This window comes from Plodia interpunctella, chromosome 4 (genome assembly GCF_027563975.2).
Source record: "Plodia interpunctella isolate USDA-ARS_2022_Savannah chromosome 4, ilPloInte3.2, whole genome shotgun sequence".
NCBI lineage: Eukaryota > Metazoa > Arthropoda > Insecta > Lepidoptera > Pyralidae > Plodia > Plodia interpunctella.
This window is the reverse complement of record NC_071297.1, coordinates 8,312,259-8,332,193: the sequence shown is the minus strand read 5'-3', so window position 1 is coordinate 8,332,193 and position 19,935 is coordinate 8,312,259. Positions and strand designations below refer to the sequence as shown.

General features: G+C 34.3%; 1 protein-coding gene across 1 annotated transcript in view; it reads right to left on the bottom strand.

Moving 5' to 3' along the window:
* The window catches only part of Tmtc3 (Transmembrane O-mannosyltransferase targeting cadherins 3), a 137,960-nt gene that overhangs the window by 25,854 nt on the left and 92,171 nt on the right, over positions 1 to 19,935 (bottom strand). Inside the window, exon 2 of the mRNA XM_053744166.1 lies at positions 12,673 to 12,809. Coding sequence (XP_053600141.1) covers positions 12,673 to 12,809 — 137 coding nt within the window. The remainder of the gene's footprint in view (positions 1 to 12,672; positions 12,810 to 19,935) is intronic.

Below are 19,935 nucleotides of genomic sequence, written 5' to 3'. Positions count from 1 at the left end.
GTTTCTTACAAACACATAAGAATAAGTTTCTGATGGAAAGATTTCTGAAAATATTGACAATGTGGAAACTTGCACTTGCATAAAGTTCGATAAGCTCGTGTAAGTTCGCAGACGGCGCTAACGAACTGGCAACAGTTTAGGGTATTTCGCGCTGTTTGCTTACGGATGCTTCGATTTTGCAAAGAGGTCGATGGAGAAAAATTTTTGCCTCAGTTACACCATTCAACTTTGACGTTGACTTTAAACTGTGCGCCGCCACCGATTAGCCTAAAGGCAAGAAAAACTTGTGTCAAAAATGACATTATTGTAAAAATTACACGAAGCGTGATAGTAGCACTAGTGAGCCGAGAGCGTCTACTTAAATCATATCAGGCAGGAAATAACCATCCGTATTGGCCTCAATCGGCAATTTTCAATGCTGTAAATAACTCTCGTAACAAATTGGAAGGGCGGTGCCTGGCAACGGGCCTGGCTTCAAAAGGTTGAAGAACTCAAGCCTTGATTACTGGCTACGTAACGTTATCTTCTCATTAAAACAACTGAAGTGCCTACTTCGCAAGATCATGTTTCTAGACTTTCTGTAATGCCACGGCTTTGGCAAAGTGAGTTAAAATTAATCTCTCTAATCTTCAATGATTCAGGGCTATAACGCCGCGAAATCCGGAGTTAGCGTCAAAAATAAAATTTAAGGTTTTCAAGATTCGGCTTTGTTTTTTAACGCCTGCCTGACGTCAATCCTCTTTGGGAATGCTTTTGTTATCTGTCAGCTGTAAAGGTATAGTTGCCTCGTTTGTACGATATCCACAGGAGAAATATGCAGTGGTCTAACTATAGTTCACTGTGAGCGTAATTCTCAGCCAACAGGTTTTAACGTAATTATTTTTTCTCTATTTGAGTTGATAATTGTTAAAGAAAATTAAAAACGTGAAAAGATTTAGTATTTATCATAATACAAATTCGATTTAAACAAGGCTTATAACCAAATCCAAGGATACACTTGGCAATGTAACTACGACCTCAAATATTATTTGTACAAGATTTCCAGACCTGTTTGCCGAAGTATGATTGATTACATAAATAATTTCCTCCAACCACGACGATGTTGTTACAACCCAGCTGGCCAATCACCAATGCACTCGCAAATAACGTTCGGTTTACAAGGAAAATTAATTTATATAAAGAGGAAGGAAAATAAACAGTATTTTCGTTATTCGGAAAATGTGAAATGAAAATTTTCTCTCAGTTCATAACAAATGTTTCTTTTTATAAGTATATAAAGACATCCTGTGATGGTTAAGATAATATAGAAATAACGTGAAACCAGTATTCGATCTTGAATATTACCATTATGCATGCAAGGAAAACAGATCTGTCAGAAACAGAGATGAGAAATTTATGGCAATATTCATATATTATAAAATAAATAATATAATGTACTTTATTATTTTTTGTGTAACCATATTACAAAAGAATAAAAAAAAATATAGGACATATTATATGATATAAGTTATATAGGATATATATTAGGATTCTTCGAAGAAAGAAGGGTAGGCCTTTGTCCAGCAGTGAGACACAACAACGGGCTAGAAAAAAAAAAAACGATATTGGATGCCGAAGATTGTGCAAAGTAAAGAAAATAAGGAGGAAAGCGGAACCTGCCCTTCGATGCTTAGCTACGGAACAAATAACCCGGAAAACGCTTATATGAGTGAAAGATTTGATAAAAAAAAAATACAGAATCCGAGTCACGTTAAAATAAATAAAAGCTTTTAAAAAATTAGATCGTTGGGTGGCACGTATGTTCAAAGCGGCACAACGTGAAACACCGTGCAATTCATACGTACTATTAATAATTTCCCGGAGAGCTTTGTTACATTTAGACCTTTCAATCAAATGAAAACTGCGCCAGTGTACCGTTACGGTTGCAAAGCTGCCACATCCCCACTAGCCCTCATCTGATTGGCCAGCGTCGACAGCGACACAGTACACACTACGAAACATTCAATCTATCAAATTGGCAAACGAATTCATTGCGGATCGTTTACTGAGCACAGTTGTACAGAAATGTCCAATAAAGAAGGCAGTAACAAGTTTTACGAGTACCAGATGTTAGTTTAATATGTGTGGTTCAGTTATTGTTGGGTGGTATCGACGAATTCTATTTATTTTGCGTAAATCAATGGTTGTCAATCGAAAAACAATGAAACTACCGCGGCGTTTTTTTTAAATATGACGAAATTTGCTGTGAATTCAGAGTTGTAAGTTAAATATGTCAGTAAATATAATAAAAATATCGACTAAATATAATTACATATTAGTTTGTGATACAGTTGACATTTAGAGGTCATTTTTCCTTTTCTATTAGACCTTTATAAAAGTGCTTTTCGTCGTGTCGCCCGCATTTGAAGCCCTGTATAACGAAACATTTTATTTATTAAATATAAATATTAGAAGGGTGCCTCTAAGAAGTTCTTTATGTAGTAATTTATTTTTGGAAAGACGGCAGATTTTGTAATATTGCTAAATCTATTATGAAATACATTAGACATTTTCTAAGAGAAGAAAAGAAAGGGAAAATATTTTATCATCACTGTGATATTATTTGTAAATCTTAAGAATCAATTACTGAAAATTTTCAGGAAAGTTGGTTTATACGAGTTCAGATACAAACAAGTGGATTACGTGGACGGCAACTCACTAAATGAGTCACTAAATCGTATATAATCATTCAATGATGATTTGTTACATTTATATGATTTCAGCGTTTCAATACAGCACGCAATGTGTTAATAACAAACTGGCAATTTACCAATGCCTATACCTAGTCATTTTATAGTACCTTAATGGTCAATAATATGCTTATAATCAGTGATAATAAGGACAAGATTTTTATCTATTACATCTGCTACATAAACCTGGCCTGTGATCCATCATAAAATACAAAAGATTTCCCCGTTCACAGTACCCTTAAAAGTTAGAATAATATTTTGGGGCAGCCGACGTCATAACGTGTGGAGTTTTAATTAACAAATGGTTTAATAATTATATTATTTCGCAACAGCGATACTTTACCATTATGAGTAAATTAATTACCAAAATGTAATTAATTACTCGCACGCGAGATAAGACAAAGGTCGAGGTAATTTACTGGAGTTATGACATTGTTGGCTATGAAGAACTAATTCTACAAAATTTCCTTTAAAAAACACCCCATTATTAATAAAAAAGTAAACCATCATTTTACTAAATTATGTCTTTTTGTTTTGTCACTATTCTTTTTTATATTGGCAATAAATAATAGACACACTAAATAGAGCACTTTATTATATTTGATGTTGTCAGAAAGAGACAAAATATACTTTAGCTTAAAGTACGCTTTAACTTTTATGTAAATAATAGTGATACGCTGTAATTGGCTTTATTTTAATATTCCGTATCTATTTAAGTATATTTCAGTAATTATTTCTGGGGAAAAGTAAAATACAAAATGTATGAAGATTTTTAAATAATTAATATCACTTTAATTGATCAGTTTTATTAATCACGATGTTTACTATTTTTAGTTCCCTAAAATGCTATATTAGAAATTTTTCACATCACTGTCGCACAAGTTCTATATCAATTCTGATTAGACTTGTATCAAAATATAGTTAGCTTAATTTTTATTTATACAATTGGAGACTGATCAATATCAGTACATTTATTTATTCTTAAGGAGTGGTTTTATAAGTTATAATCAATTGCTATCTTACTAGTAAGATTATAGCAATAAATCGCTTTCTTTTGTCTATGTGACGGTATATATAATTATATTTCTAGAGACATAACCATATTACGGCTTTTTCCTTACACATACACCCGTTTTATTTAAATGCCCGCCTTGATTTCCTGGCCTTGAATGGCCTCCGGTCAACAAACAATACATTTTGTATTGTCTCTTGAGAGGTGGTACCACATCGGGGGAGGTTTGTAAATTATTAATTCAACCTACTCATATTATATCAAATTATTAAACAAATCAGCGCCACAGAATCTTGAAATCATATCAGTATCCGCATCGATCTAGGCTTTGCTGTACGTTGGCAGACTGCCAAGTGCATCAGACTGTGGCCTCATCGTATTACGGCCCGAATTATTCCGCATCTGGCCCGAATTCCACAATTTAACGCTTGTTTCACAAATATAAATTACGGGGCACTAGTTTAAACTAACACAGCAAACAGGCTTAGTAAACTGTTTTCTCTTTGTCTCATCTCTCTCTCTTCGTGTTCGTTACATTTGGGGCTGTGATGCCGCAAAGCCCGGGCTCTGAGTAAAAAACTAATCAATTGAAGATTTGGTTTGACTTGTTTTTACAAACAGCCGCCTTCCTGTCATCGACCAACTCGGAAATGCGATCATTGCCTGCTAAGGTTGTGTGTACCTTAGTAGCCTAATTGTACAACATCTACGGGACTATACGCAATGCTCTTATACTAGGGCGTAACCACAGGGTTAGTAAACTTCTCGTAAAATAAAAAACGCTCATTGTATTAACTTTTTAGGAAACGAAATACTTATTTCTTTTTTAAGGAAAGTTGTTAGCTTTGATGGTTGGAACTTGCTCTTAAAAGGTTTAAATATTTCAAGACCTAATCTCAATTCTGGCTATGATTAGGGTTGTGTCTGGGTCACGTGCGGGTTATAACGGGAGCAATATACATTGGACTCTTGACGAAAAAAAACATTAAAATATAATAGTTACGAAATATAATAGTTACAAAATTGGAACATTTTATTTGACAAGAGTGAATCGGGCTGGTCACGTACCAGCTACGCTACGCATCGGAAAACTCTGAAAACTCCCTGATGAGTGGAGATAGACTATAATAATAAACCCTAATATGTTTGTGTATTCTAGCATCCTTAAATATTATAAAACATAAAAGACCTATGCCGCGTCGGTCTGTTTGTTCGCGATAAACTCAAAAACGACTGTACGGATTTTCATGTGGTTTTCACCAAGTGTGATCTTAAGGAAGGTTTAGGTGTAAAATTTATTATGGTTTTAACCGAGCGAAGCCGGGACTGCTACTTTATATAAAGCCCTATACGGTTATGTATATAATATATCTTCAAAAGTTATCTTCTCGTACATACAATCTCGTCATAGAAAGTCTGCATCGGTCTAAGTTCTCGTTTTAACCCGACGTTGGCCAACTGCCAATCTCCTAGACTTTGGCATCGTTTTGTCGTTTGCATGTGGCTTGTATTTATTGTTCGAGCTTATTTGTCCTGCCATGAATATTGTAGAAATAGTGAAGAGCATGTATGAAAAGAGTTAAGTATAAAGGAAACGAGTGAGATTTGTCATGATTGTGGCAAGTAGAAATCTCTAGTCTTTGCCTACCCACACGGGAAACAGGCGCCTGCGCACGCACCCCCTTTCCAAATATATCAGGAATCATTTCCAAAATCAATTATTCATAAAATTTACATTTCTGCAGTACAGATTAATGATTTTAAAGTCAGATAGTAATATTTATTCTTGACTTTGTTAAAATTTGAAAAATTATAATGACAGCGCGACCGTAACTATCGAAACGCTCTGCAAACAACCCAAGTACGAGTGTGCTCCTTCTGAACGACAACACATATGTGCACCAGAGCGTGTACGATGGTTGCCCTGCAGAAATCTAGCTTCGGAAAACTGGTATGGGTGCCCCTAGTTAAGAACTATCCTTCTGCTACATTAGTTTCCAAATATGAAAAAGAGCTCCGTGGAAAAAATCTTAGAATACTGAAGAAATCAAGTCGGAAATATCGGCATATTTTGAGGGTAAGGATAAAAAAAAGTTAAGTAATTAAAAGTTCTGAGAAATATATTACGATTAAGGTGGAATATATTGAAAAGGAAAAATAGAGTAATATTTTATTTTATTATTTCCTTTCCCCCGATTCAGCGAATTCTTTTACCTCCCCTCGTAAGATGTATGAGGTCCTATAACAAATCATTTTACATTTTAATTATATGTGGTACCTACTTATCTCCTGAGCAAAAATATTTTAGGGCACTAAATAATAGCCATGTTATAACAGAATATTTAATATTTGTTCTGCTTGTTAAGTTAATATATTAGTACAACTTAGGAGGCCACATCAAATTTTAGGAGTTAAAATAAATAAACACATAAAAATAATAAATAAAATATACTCCTTTTCGAGAAGTCTATCTTTGGTTTAAGTATGTTTGGTTAAGCAACAAAGACGAATATGTCTAAAGATAAGTTGGAGCAGTAAACTTTGACGTTAAGTTTAACTTGCGCGCCGCCGTCGTTTAGATAAAATGTCATACTTTACGTTTTTTGGGTAAAGTAAGTTAAGTTTAAGTTATCGTCAAAATTGATTGACGCAACCGAACTTTAGAAGGGCAATTACGTAAATTAGATACAGTACAACACGTGTACAAATACTATTAACGGTATAATTACTGTCATACGCCAATTTTCCACTTTTCCACAAAAGTCTGCGCACAACCATGAATTTAAAAGTAATTCCATTATAAGTTTGTTGGAAATTCCGCGTTGCAAATAATGCGGGGCCTAAAACTCCACACTAATGTGATTGGAGTGCGCCACTAAACATGTTACAACTTTTAAGTGACGCAAACAAGCTGCTCGCCGCAAATATTGGGAATATACCTTATATTACTTTCACAGTGGACGTTTTAAAATGATTATACTTGCGCTTGGAGAGGTAGTATACTATGTGCGTTTGCTGTTTATATCTCACTATAAGAGTCGATTCGCGTGAGACGCAACTAACCAAACACAGTGCGCCATTGTGACGTAACGATAACCACACCGCATTGTGGTTGGTTCGTTGTAGTATCTCATCTCGAATCAACTCTATAGTGAGAAGTGAAATGCAAACCACTTTGCCATGCAACAAATACGCAAGACAGCGCGACGCAATGAGGTAATATCGAATGTTAGGGTCCAGGTTAAGAACGTGTCTATGTTTGGAAGAAATATAGATAGATTAACTCTTTAAATTTAAGAATCTTCAGCATTCACACAGATTCTTCTGTACTTACAATTATTGTAATATATATGCCTAAACATACAACAGATAACCCATTTTGGACGCAGAACATAGATCAGAAATCAGGCCATAAACAAATATTTTTGATATTTTCTTGATGCATTACATATACGTACAAAATAGTTTTAAATATTACACTATAAGTTTGATTTAGAATGAAATATGACAATAATAATGAATATCCTTTATCCAAGACATCGGGCGTGACTTTGACACGTTCGACGAAGCGGTTGGAATTTCAACAAATATTTTACATGGAGGTTGGCATACTGCACATAGTAATGTAAACTAGAATTTTGTAAAATCTTTAATGACGTACTCGAATATGTGAAATAACTATTTTCAGGTCAGATATTTTAAAAATATTTTTAGTGTTTCGTATCCAAAGGATAAAACGGGACTCTATTACTAAGACTCTGCTGTCTGTCCATCTGTCACCAGATTGTTGTCATGAACTGATAGACAGTTGAAATTTTCACAGAATCAGATGATTTACCTATTTTTGTTGCCGCTATAAGAACGAATACTAAAAACAGAATAAAATAAATATTTATTTAACTCCCCTACAACGAACGTGATATTTTGCTCGTTTCCAGAGAATGATATAGAATAATTCGTCCAGGAGTTCGATTCGTACTTGGTCAGTTTTTATATTTATCTTCACATGTATGTTAACATGGGAGTAAACATACCAACACATGTTTAAGTATTGGGTGGCTGAGTGAGAGGGGTGAGTGTTTACGTCATTACAGCTTCGAGGGGTGGATTCAACAACGTTTTTCCGATTTTGCACGAAATTAATAATTTGATGGAATATTTTCCATTCAGTCATTGAGTTCGTCCAATGTCATCGAGGACTCAATGGCTATTGGGGAGGCATTGTGAAAAATTAAAGATCCCCTTTATCCAGAAATTATTTGTTTGTTTAATTGAATCTACTGTTATAATGTTAACAATTGGAATGGTAGTGAACTAACCTTACATCTATCGAAATACAACCTTTACATTATTTGGTTGACAAAGAACCTAAACATCATATATCTCTCTCTAAGTACACTCCCCAACACACACAATAATCTTTCAAACAAAAATAAAAACTGTAAAAATGGGAGCTAAGACCCACAGACAGACATGTCACAATGTCATACAACAATCCTGCACAAGGAAAAAATCTTCAACTTAATATTCTATTATCGAGTGTACTAGAAAGCTCTCCCATTAATATCTATCTGAAAGTTTGCGGACGCTTTATTTGAAAAATAGCTGCGGACAATCGAGTGGAGAGCTTTTAAGCTTGTTAATAACATGCTGACAATAAATTATTTTGCTCGGCTGTGTAAGGAAATTAAGGTTTATTATAATAGGTATTATCAGAATAGGTATGTGTATTCTGTTGAATAATTTTGATGTAAATAACGCAGACTCAAGACAAGATTAGCAATTGCTTGAATTATTTCGAAAGATAGAAGCAACAACATTACATGACTTTGTTTAGTTGTAAAAATAAACAGTTTCATATTGGGTGGAACTCCTATTGTGTAAAATATTACACGGGAAGCAAAAAAAATCTAATCCGAATTTTAGTAGATTAATTATTATATAATTATTACCAAATAGTAGAGAAATAAATATCTATTGCTTTAGATTATTCTATACTTAGAATACTTTACACTAAGTTCTAAAAATGCTTCTGTTAAAATGTCGAAATGCATATAGTATAGAAGGGTCTATTAAAGGCGAGTGGACAAAGCCTGCAAACTGCTCGAATTAAGCCAGTTTTAATCTTCACGATCCCCTTAGTTACTGGTAATTAGGAATACTTGCTGTGTCCACCTCAACTTGGCCGGCTTATACTCGATATCCAATTTGTTCGGTTAATCCTATTAACGATTTTCCCGAGCTCATTAACATTGCACAGTATAGTTTGGGTAAGCACTGTTTGAATTCAGATATCGCTAATGTGCTTTGAGGTTACCTTTGATAACCGTTAATTACGCATTCTGTTTGGAGGAATTCGAATTTTAAAATGTTATTTTTTTCACAACTGCCAGTGGCAGTTCTAATAATTCATACGATGTAGGTCGGTTAGGTGGTATTATTTTCTGCAGTAAATAGATAATTGTATGGAGAAATTATTGTGGCAATTTTCGAAATAATTCTAGCGGATTTTAATATTGAGTTTTGTTTTAAAAATATATTATCTTTCCTAAATTTCTTAACAAAATCTTCTTAAAATTTTTTGTTGTATTATTATTTCTCAGTTCTAATCTATTTTAATTATAGATTGTACTCGTATTAAGCTTTTTTTAGTTTTAGTTTAGTCAGATAATACGATAAAGATATACAGATAATTCAATAAAATACCAAAATGCCAGATTTTCAGGCTTGGAGACGTTCTAATTTTCAGTTTAGTTATTTTTATCTTTAATGTGTATATAATAAAAACAAATTAGTAAATTTCGAAGACAAACAAGTTTTGAATGGGATTTAGTATGATGAAACCGATCAGTTTTAACACAGTCTCCTCTTTTCTACAAGAGTGCTTAAGAGTTAAAATGAGTTGTTTATTTTCTCCAACAATCGGGCACAGTTAAATTAATTTTACCATCACTGATTGAAGGAGACTGGGGACTAATGAAAGCGAGGCCACACCACACCACCACGAAACACTCAAACACGTAGCACGATACTAATGTCCACATACTATATCCTTTTCTCATGCCTAATTTAAAGAACCATTTTTTATTTTTCAGTCTTTGGTCGTCTTTTCAACATGATTTTAATACAAATTTTCACCCCAAGTTCTTCTGAGTTGATTTTTGAAAAAAAAAAGTAGTCTAGAACGTGGTCTTCAACTACTAACCAAAATCAGTCCAGCGGCTTAGCCGTGAAACTGGAACAGACAGACAGACTTTCGCATTTATAATATTATATTATGGATTCAACTATCGATATCTCGAAAAACTGATTTAAACAATATAATCTATGTTTAAAGTAGGCACTTAATAAATTGTTGGGATTTAAAGTCAGTCTGGAGTGTTTGGAATAATTTGTTGATAGTCCAAGTACTTATACTTGGAGGTCTTTGTTTGGTTTTTTGTGAATTACGTCTATGTTTATGTTTCGGGGCCTTGGGGCGTTACAGACAATTCAATTAGGAACACGCTAAACGCGAAAGGATGAGAGAGAGAGAGAGAGAGAGAGAGAGAGAGAGAGATATGTAAAGTTAGAATTATTAATACTTTTTATAAAAATGTCTGTAAGATTTCGAAATTTTAAAAATTGTTTTTTTTGGTGATTACAGTATTAGATTATAATCGGAAAATAAAGAAATCACGTTGATATATAAATAAACAAGTTGATATTTGGTTATATTTTTGGTATTTTTACAACGTTATTATCCAATAAACGTTTGTTTTATGTTGGATAAAGTGATCATTAGGGGAAAATTCCTATTTGTTTTCGTAAAATAAATTTGTTATTCTTGACGATTTACGTAAATTACCGGGAAATCCAGGATTCAATACAAACAAGGTGTGGGCGGTGCCTGTTAAGCTCGCTGTTATTTGCTTACAATCTTCTATATTTATCTATACATATAATAAAACTGTAAGTGGGCTATATTTGTTAGCGCAAAACGTAAAAACTACTAGTTGAAAATTGATGCGGTTTTCTCAGTTGTATAGCGGATGGTCTAATTTAAAATCTTGTATAGGTTTCATCGCGATATTTTGCTTAGAACCCGAGATATTGTCGTTAATAAGTTATGAGTGGACGCACGAATCAAACGCGGGCGTAGGCACGGGCAAAAGCTAGTAAAAAATATGAACATTGACGTAATAGGCCTTATAACTATGTATGAATGATAAAGTAGTTATGTAATAGTAATGATAAAGCATCTGGGTTTATTTTCGACAAGAATATTTTTAGATTGAAATAGATGTACGAATTTTAATTCGATCGATGGCCACAGTTTTTATTAGGTGACAAGGTGAGTCATGTTTAAATCTACTAACATCTAAAATAAAACTTCGATTTTTGTCAAAATTAACCTGCCAGGATTAGTAGATATTATTTAAATCGCCTAAAGGTTACACGACATAACTTTTACGACCTTGTGGGATGCGAGACTTTGCAATTAACTTTCCACAATCAAATCTTTTCACAGCGGGATGCAGCGAACCAATCATATTGCGGTATGGTTGTCGTCGCGTCGCAATGCCACACTGTGATTAGTTGACCGCGTCTCACTGCGAATAAATTCGATAGTGAAAAGTGAGTTGCATTCCCACACTACAACTGAACTTTTATCGCAGAGACCGACATTTGTTCGTGCTACGATTATTTCACTCTAATACTTTCTCCCAAGAGGCATATTCTATTGAGATGAATTGATTATGAATTGTTCCGTGCTTATTTTAATTAATTGAATGCTTAGACCGGGAGCTCACTGGGGCCCACTCTTCAGCCAATTAAACCCTTCCTTCTCTATTAATCACGATTATTCTCCCAAATCAATTATTTACAGATTGAATAAAAAAGTAGAACCCTTTTCTAATATCGAGAGCTTGTTAAAATTTAATTGAAACGGTCAACTCTTTTTCAGTTATTTCAATTTCAGCGAACAATTATAACTTTGTGATTATTTGATGAATATGAAACTAACTTGAGAAATTATAATAAAACTCGGATAAATTAATTTGACAATTTCTTTACAAAGGCCAAGTTGGAAGATCTGAAGGTAAACTAGACATATCTATAGTAAATTTGGTGAAAACAAAGTTATATTTGAATAAAGTTAGAAATTTTATTTGATAAAGAAATCGACAGATTCCATATACATTGCTCCGCAATGTTCATCGCATTTGCGTCGTAGCAGCCATTATAGTTATGAATATTTTACGTGTCCTTTTTATATCTACTGTTCATAATAGATACACGTTTATAATAGGTTGTCCTTGGAGTTATCTTCGCACCCATAAAGTTATTCCATAGCGCTAAGTTACATTTCGCATGAGTCGTGGTGTGAAGAGCATTGGGCTACAATGAAGTGGTCATTATGTTACCACCGACATGCGATTGTAATTGTTTTCAAAAATAAGGTTGTTATTACATCGACGTTTTCACATGCAGCGGCAAACTGATGTTGGCAGAATTTTGACATATGTTACGTCTCTCTCTAGCACCGCTTCGTCCTAGTCAAAACGCGTAAGGAAACAAAAGTATATTTTTGAGAAAATTTAACAGTAGAAACTTTTAAAGCTGATAAGAAAGTGGTGATAAACTTAAGCTACGAGTTGTTGAGAGATGAGCTTCAGATTTACACAAGGAGTGATAATAGGAGGAGGAAAGTGGCGGTAAAGACACTGTCACAATGGTCGGTCATTGGATGGGTGACCAAAATGAGCTCCTCCGTGCTCCGGAAGGCACGTTAAGCTGTTGGTCCCGGTTGTGTTTGCAATTGTTAAAATCCGCTAATCCGCAATGGGTTCGGTAGGTATGTTATGGCTCATATTCCTTATTCATCCATAAGGAAGGTCTTTGCCCTAGCAGTTATTGATGGCTGTTGATAATGAGCTACAGACTTACCTGTAATAAAGCAGGGAGACCAAGGCGTGCAGCAGCAGGTTGACGAGGTGGTAGCCAGCTGGTTGCAAACCGTGGACTGCGTAGTTCCATCGAAAGGTCAGCACCGTCAGAGGACGGTATGATTTGTGGGACTGCTCCTGTTAAAAACGAGAGGTTGATAAATATAGGAATATATTTTTGAAGTGAAAACTTATTTAGCGGCGTTGTGCACATTTTGTGATGGGTAAAAAATGTTAAACTAGCGTCAGGACACGTGACTTGATCGAAAATTCGTAAGACGTCAAAAATGAACAACGTAACGTAATATTCAAGTTTTCATTTCTACCGCCACTCTCAGAGTGCAACCAGTTTTTTTATGTAGTTTACTCGTTCAGGATGATAAGTTAAGAAGATAAAACGTATCTTCTTTCTCAGTTTTTCCCATAGGTTGACTTGTATATAATGCGTTTAGAATGTAGTCAGCCGTTTGAATAAATAAATAGAATAGTTGTCATTGTATCTGGAAAAGTGAAGGAAGCAGATATGTACCGACTCGATATAAAGTGTAGGCGGTTGATAACACTGGATACTTTGTCACAATACACAGTTTTCCGAGTAAAGCATGGCGCAATATCTGTTAAATCCAATGTATAATCATATCAGTTCAAAATCCAATTTAAATTTTAAAAATTGAACCATTCATCTTTAAAAAATGAGTTTTACACTGCGCGGCAACACGAGAATGCGTATAGCTCATAAACGTGATTCATAGGCAGTGAAATTAGCAAACCTGGCAATATGGTAGGGCTTCTTTAAATGAAATTCCATGTCAGGTAGTGCCGCAATGTACGCCATTTATCACGACCGACAATATGCGAGTGCTAATAAATATCACTTGTCAAAATTGGGCGAAAAGGACGCCGCATACGTTACGGGAAATAGACGATTTTCAATTAATCTTCTGGAATTCTTGCTCTATTTGTATATATCTAACAAAAAAATTATTACATGTTTCATTTAGAAATGGATATTATTTAAAATTTCTATTGAACAACGAGATGTACTTGAACTTAAGAATTAATTTCAAATCCGCAAACCCTTTTTATTTTCAATGAAGATAAACGATACATTTTAAATATACAATAGTTACCTTTGTGTAAAGATAAAATTATTAGCACAATAAAACCTAAGCATATTAATTGTTCTATACAAAATGACAAGCCGAAAAGAAAATTTCACAGTAGCATATAAGATAAATGATGATAAAATTTATTTTTCTGTTTAGTCTGTCACAGACTAAACAGAAAAATGCAGTATTGCGCTTGTGGAACGTCTTATATGGAAATAAGGTAACGCGGAGTCCGAGGGAAGCGACAAACACGAAAACGCGGTGCGTCAATATCAAATGTATTTACTTTTGTGACATATCGCGGTTCAGTACACAAATTAGCCACACCTGCTACATTTTTAAGCAATATAATTAGGAAAGATTATTTAGCATAGCGTCGCAATAGTCATGCAGTGTTACGTGACTCACCTAGAATACCGAGTAAGCTCTCGACGATATAACAAGGATCCTATTTTAATGAGGACTCTTAGACATTTGGGTCGGTTTATGCTTGCAGGAGTAATTTTTATGTTTTAACCTTATACGTCGGACGTTATTCATTAACTAATTTAGTAGAGAGGGTTCAAGAGGGTTTCGAATTAGGAATGATCTTTCTTTAATTTAATATATTGCAAGGTTAACTTATAGTACTGGCAGCTGGATGACATCTCAATATTGTTATTTTTTCTTCAACTTCTATACTTTAATAAATATTTAATATAATAAATTATTTTAAATAGGTAGGTATAGACCTGTGGTTAGAACATCGAAATAATATACTCTTACGGATCCGTTGGGACACATAACATACTTACTTCATATTTGGGTTAAATTGGTTGGGACGAATATATATTCTTCCGTGGATGAAATATAAATCTGAAGCACGAGACGAGAGAGTGAGAGAGAAGAGTTACAACTCTTTGGAACTTTCGAAACACAATTTTAGCGTGTTATTACGCCATAAAAGACCACATTAGCAACTACGTCAATCCATTAGCGGATTAACGAAACGCAACTACATTATGCAGTTGCATTGCCCTAAATCGCGGCGAACCCTCCCCTAAGTACGTCGGGTAAATTTATTATCACCGTAACCAATTGCTAAATAACCACAAATAACGGTTAATTTTAAATTCCGAATATATTTTTGGTAAAATGTTTGTGTCTATCATAGATAAAAGAAATTGTGTGTATGGTGTTCTCTTGCCATTTCTTGTCGAAGAATACGTGGAAGAAGTTATGAGACTTTTGCCCAGCAGTGGGATGAAAACAGCTAGAAAAAGAAATGTTTGTTAATTATGAATTTGAAGGGATAATACGAGCTAGAAGAGGAAAATAGACAAAGTAAAAAGAGAAGACAACAACTGTATCGTAAATGGAGGTCAAAGTAATGGCTCAGGATAGACAGACATGAAAATCACTACACTGACAAATGTTCTTGAATTTAAATGAATGAAATGAAATTTACGTATGAAAAACGCATTTTTCTACACATACATAGATTTCATATAAATGAAATTTCATAGAAATGAAACATGGAAGGAATAAAATGTAACATAGAAATCAAACAAGGAAGAAATTATCCAAATTATTATAGCACAAACAGTGTGTCTAAGTGATGGTGTTGTCACCATCACTTAGGCACACTGTTTGTGCTATATACATTTCGAAAGTACTCCCAAATTAATTAACACATATTTCGTCGGAATCCTGTCCCAACTGTAAAATTTAGACCCTTTAATCGCACAACATAAAGATCGCATTTAAAGTCCCCCGGGCAAGGGTAAACCGTAGCTAAATGCAAACAATGTTGTGTATAACAACCCAAATTTTAACCCTTGTGCAGTAGCCGCAGTCATCAGTCACACCGAGGAAATTGATGGGTTATGATAAATAATGAAAGACGCATCGCTTCTGAACCAATGCGATACGACGAGTCAAAATGGCGCCTTTGATCTCGCCATGACTAAAATTGATAATATGGATATGGAAGATTTGCCGCGTAATTAAGAATTCAATCACATACAGTGACTGAATAAGTACCACGTGTATTTTATTATATTAGCTACAATGATATGTATAAAACGTAAGCTTAGTAGTTATAGCCACTGATATATGTAATTTTTTGGTATTTCAGGTAAGGATTTTTAATGCAAGAAAAGGATAGAGAACCATATTGTGTTGGAACACACGAAAATTAGAGAGAGAGAGAGAGAGTACCGTTAATTGTTTCAATCGATCCAGGTGAACCCATTTCCCTGTAATATTCCTAACAGAACTCAACCAAAATACTAGGAAAATAGAATCGAAATGTAAGTTCTAATCCTACTCGAGCCAAATGAGGTTGTATACTAATCTGAGACAAGTGTAGTAGTTTTAAGAGACCACCGCTTCTAGTGATGGAACATGAGAACATGCAGTCTAATTGATAATATTTATTTGCTAGTATGTGAAATATAGAAGGCAATGGCAAATGACTCAATTAATATTTCCCAGAATGTCATTGTGTGTTATATCCCACATAATAGCCACGATCCTCAGCCATGAGGAAAAAGAAGAAGAATCAATTAAATGACAACCCTTAGACAACGCAAACACGCCTTGTTCGACGCCCACGACACAAATGCCAGATGCTAACAACTTCTTATATTTGTTCTAGAGATTTATGTCGGAGCCTGTCTGTGAATAATATGGGAAGTGGAATGGTTTCACAGGTCAACGTTCTTTTATTCCTTTCAAGTTTGGCGATTGGCGGTTGGTAAACGAGAAAAAAAATGTAATTATAGAATCGCTCTCGTCTCGTGCAAAGTTGCATGAAAAGTGACGAAATTCCGTAAATATTTGATACAAACTCGTACATATTTGATTATTATCAGTCATCAATCTATTCGACATCAATCAGGTGATAGATGTCGAAAGTAAAACTCTCATATTACCAACTGATCGTATTACATTAAAATAATTCATACCTAAGTATTTTTAATAGCCGTGTCACTATTTCATTAAGCAATATAGGATTATAAAAATCAATTTTCGAATGTTGCGTAAAAAGCATAGATTTTAATGTAATTATTATTCTAATCCCGTGCATAATACAGTTTGTCGAGAAAAGATTTAGGAAAAATGTATTCACAGAATGTAATACAAGACGAGTCCTATGGGCTTATGTAAATACAAAGATATTAAGAAAACCTTAACGGGATTGCGCGCAGTATTTACTTTAACGGAATACGAGGAAACAACGGACGGAATACTGGAATATTGTACGGATGTATCAGATTGAAAAAGAATTATAGATAAATATATGTACTCGTAGGTGTGCAGGGATAAAAACGAATAAGGAAAATATACTTTCATAAACATTATTATACGTATTGCATAAGTTTTTCATAGATAGATTATATCTATTTTTTTCTATGAAAAACTTCACAACTAAAACGCAAAGATTTTAAATAAAATCAAAAATGTTTGCCAATACAGTAATATTTATGTCCAAGAAAGCGTTGAGATTAACCTTTAGCGGTGTATTGTAAAGAATTGAGTACCCTTTACTGATTTCCTTTTATTTTGCAAAGGGGAAGAAAATGTCTAACGCACTCCTCGCCGTAAAGCTGAAGGAAAAAACGCAGAGCTAAAGGTCTCCTTTGAATGAACTTGAGAGGCAAGTTGCCGAAATTATGTGAGAGAGAAAAAGTAATTTAGACGTGGGTATAACACAGCCAGATTAAGTCAGAATTTATTTAGCACCTACCAAGAAGGTATACAAATTGCACAATGAAAATACGTGGCGGAAAAAAATGTTGATCACTTAATTAAATATTTTTATGTTTATTTCTTTGAGGTACAGCTTTAAGCGTGGAAAACGGAACGCTGCGGTTATGCGTCATTAATTATAAATTATGTCAATTGTCAATACAGGATAGCACTTTTTTCAGGATCAATAAACTTAACGAATAAATTTGTTCGTAGTCTATGTCATACTTCGTAAAGGGCTGGTTTTGTTGATGAAGCATGACAAAGATAACAAATAAACTCACTTTCGTAATATCAAAACGAAGGGTTGTTTTTATTTTAGTTACGAAAATGTGACTAGATGCAAGAAAGTGATATTGCAGTATGGTATCGGTAAAGTTTGACTGAATGAATATTATTGAGTACAATTTCTTCACTTTGAAATCGCGTCCCTGTCTGGAATCCACGTATATTTTATTTACTTCTCTCTGCAGATACAATATTTCCAGTACATTTGTCTCTCGAATACGATACATTTCACGTATTCCTTCAGCGAAGTTCCAAATAGCCTATTTCTAAAGCATTATTGTTACCTGGTGCCCTAGGTAATCGCCAAACGCGGCAAGGCGCAGTCAATAAATCTATGTAAATTTGTTTATTTTATCGCTGCCCGTCGCATCGCATAACGTAACGTTCAGTAGCTCACCTAGGACACCGCCGGCTACCAAACAATGTCGAAAATGGACACAATCGAGAATGGCCGTATCGATTCGCCTGTAATATTATAATCTGGTAGGTGCCAAAGGGACCGGTCACGTAATGATGTGTCAGTTTTCTCGCACTGCCTACGACAGCAATTGACTTCACGAGAATTGGATTTCTTTATTGATAACATCAGGACACGTCAAAGGATTGTCGTCTCTCGGTGGAGGTCTTTTGTTAAGTTTACACGCAAAAAGGTCCCGTTTAGGGCCGTTTCTTTTGACCCATTAGTTCTTTAATGTACGTTTGTAAGCAACATAAATATAATTTATAAGTACTGTTTTATTTCATATAATGACGTAATATTGAAGTATGTTGTACAATATAATATGTTTGTGGCAAAACTAGGAAACCAAGCCATGCTTTTATCATAGATATTGTTTGATAAATGATTTGGCAGCGAGGTCAAGAGGTTGAATAACATATCGGAAAAGAAGAGCATGAATATAGCTGGGCCGATCATAAATAACATAACAATAGATGTTTCGGAATAAATTAGGATCAAGGAACTTCCCTTCAGACGGAAAGTAGCAATTAACGTGACTTTCCTCAGCTTTATAAAATAATTCGAAGATAATCCACGCTTTGACGTGACTTGAGTTATAAGTTTTTAAATTCAGTAATCCTATATCTCTCTCTTTCTCTCATCTGAGCGCCTTTCCCGCTTTTTTCCTCAGTCTTTGATAGTCGGAGCTCAGGGTCCGCTTGCCTACTTTTTCGTGGTAGTTGTCAGACCATTGGCGCGCATACCATCCATCGGTCACGCTTCTGCCTCTGGCACACGTGATTATGATGAAATTTTGTAAATTGGCAGTGAAAAATATCGAATAACTAATCTATGTATTTATAGAAAAATAAGTAAGCAATGAAATTTAAAACAATTAATATTCAAGTAAAAAGTAATATGACGAAAGCGACCTTTATTTCGGCTCCATCCAAATAACAATGGAAGGCATAGAAAATTGCACAGAGGTCGGGATAAAAGCAAATAAAACAGAGATCCACAAAGACAGCCGTTGAAATGTGGTGCACGACATAGAAACTTTTTTCATTTCGCGGATAACACACTGACGTTTGCATAGAAAACGTCGAAAATAATGTAATTATGCAGGAATAGTGGAAATAGCATAAAAAAAGGAACGACTTTGAGTTGTGACAAAATAGTTTAAATTGGTTTGATATCTCATAATATTTGCTTTTGTTGTTTTCATAAATTGTATTTTAATATACCTAAAAGATACGGAAGAAGTTTAAGCGTGGTTGGCGACTTATGGTCCATAATATACACCTATTGAAGACAAAAAAGAATTTGCACAACATTAAGATATATAAACAGGCTATATAAAACATTACACAAAAGAATCTAATTAGGTATCATTTCTAAATTTCCAAAAGAGGTGTGTGGGGTGTCATTTTATGTGACGAACTTTGAGAAGAGCAAGCTTATTATATGAAGAGGAAAATATATTATTGATATTTGTCAACTGCGTATTTATAATTTTATTCTGACAGATTCCATTAAGTATTTTCCATTAGGCATATTTAGGTTACGTCTACAGCAAAAATATAAGATAAACATTTTTCTTTTCACGTTAGACATTGTTGACGAAGCAATTTTTTAAAGTAGATGACGATTTGTCATCGTCTACCGAGGAAAAAATTAAGAAAGACATTAAAATATA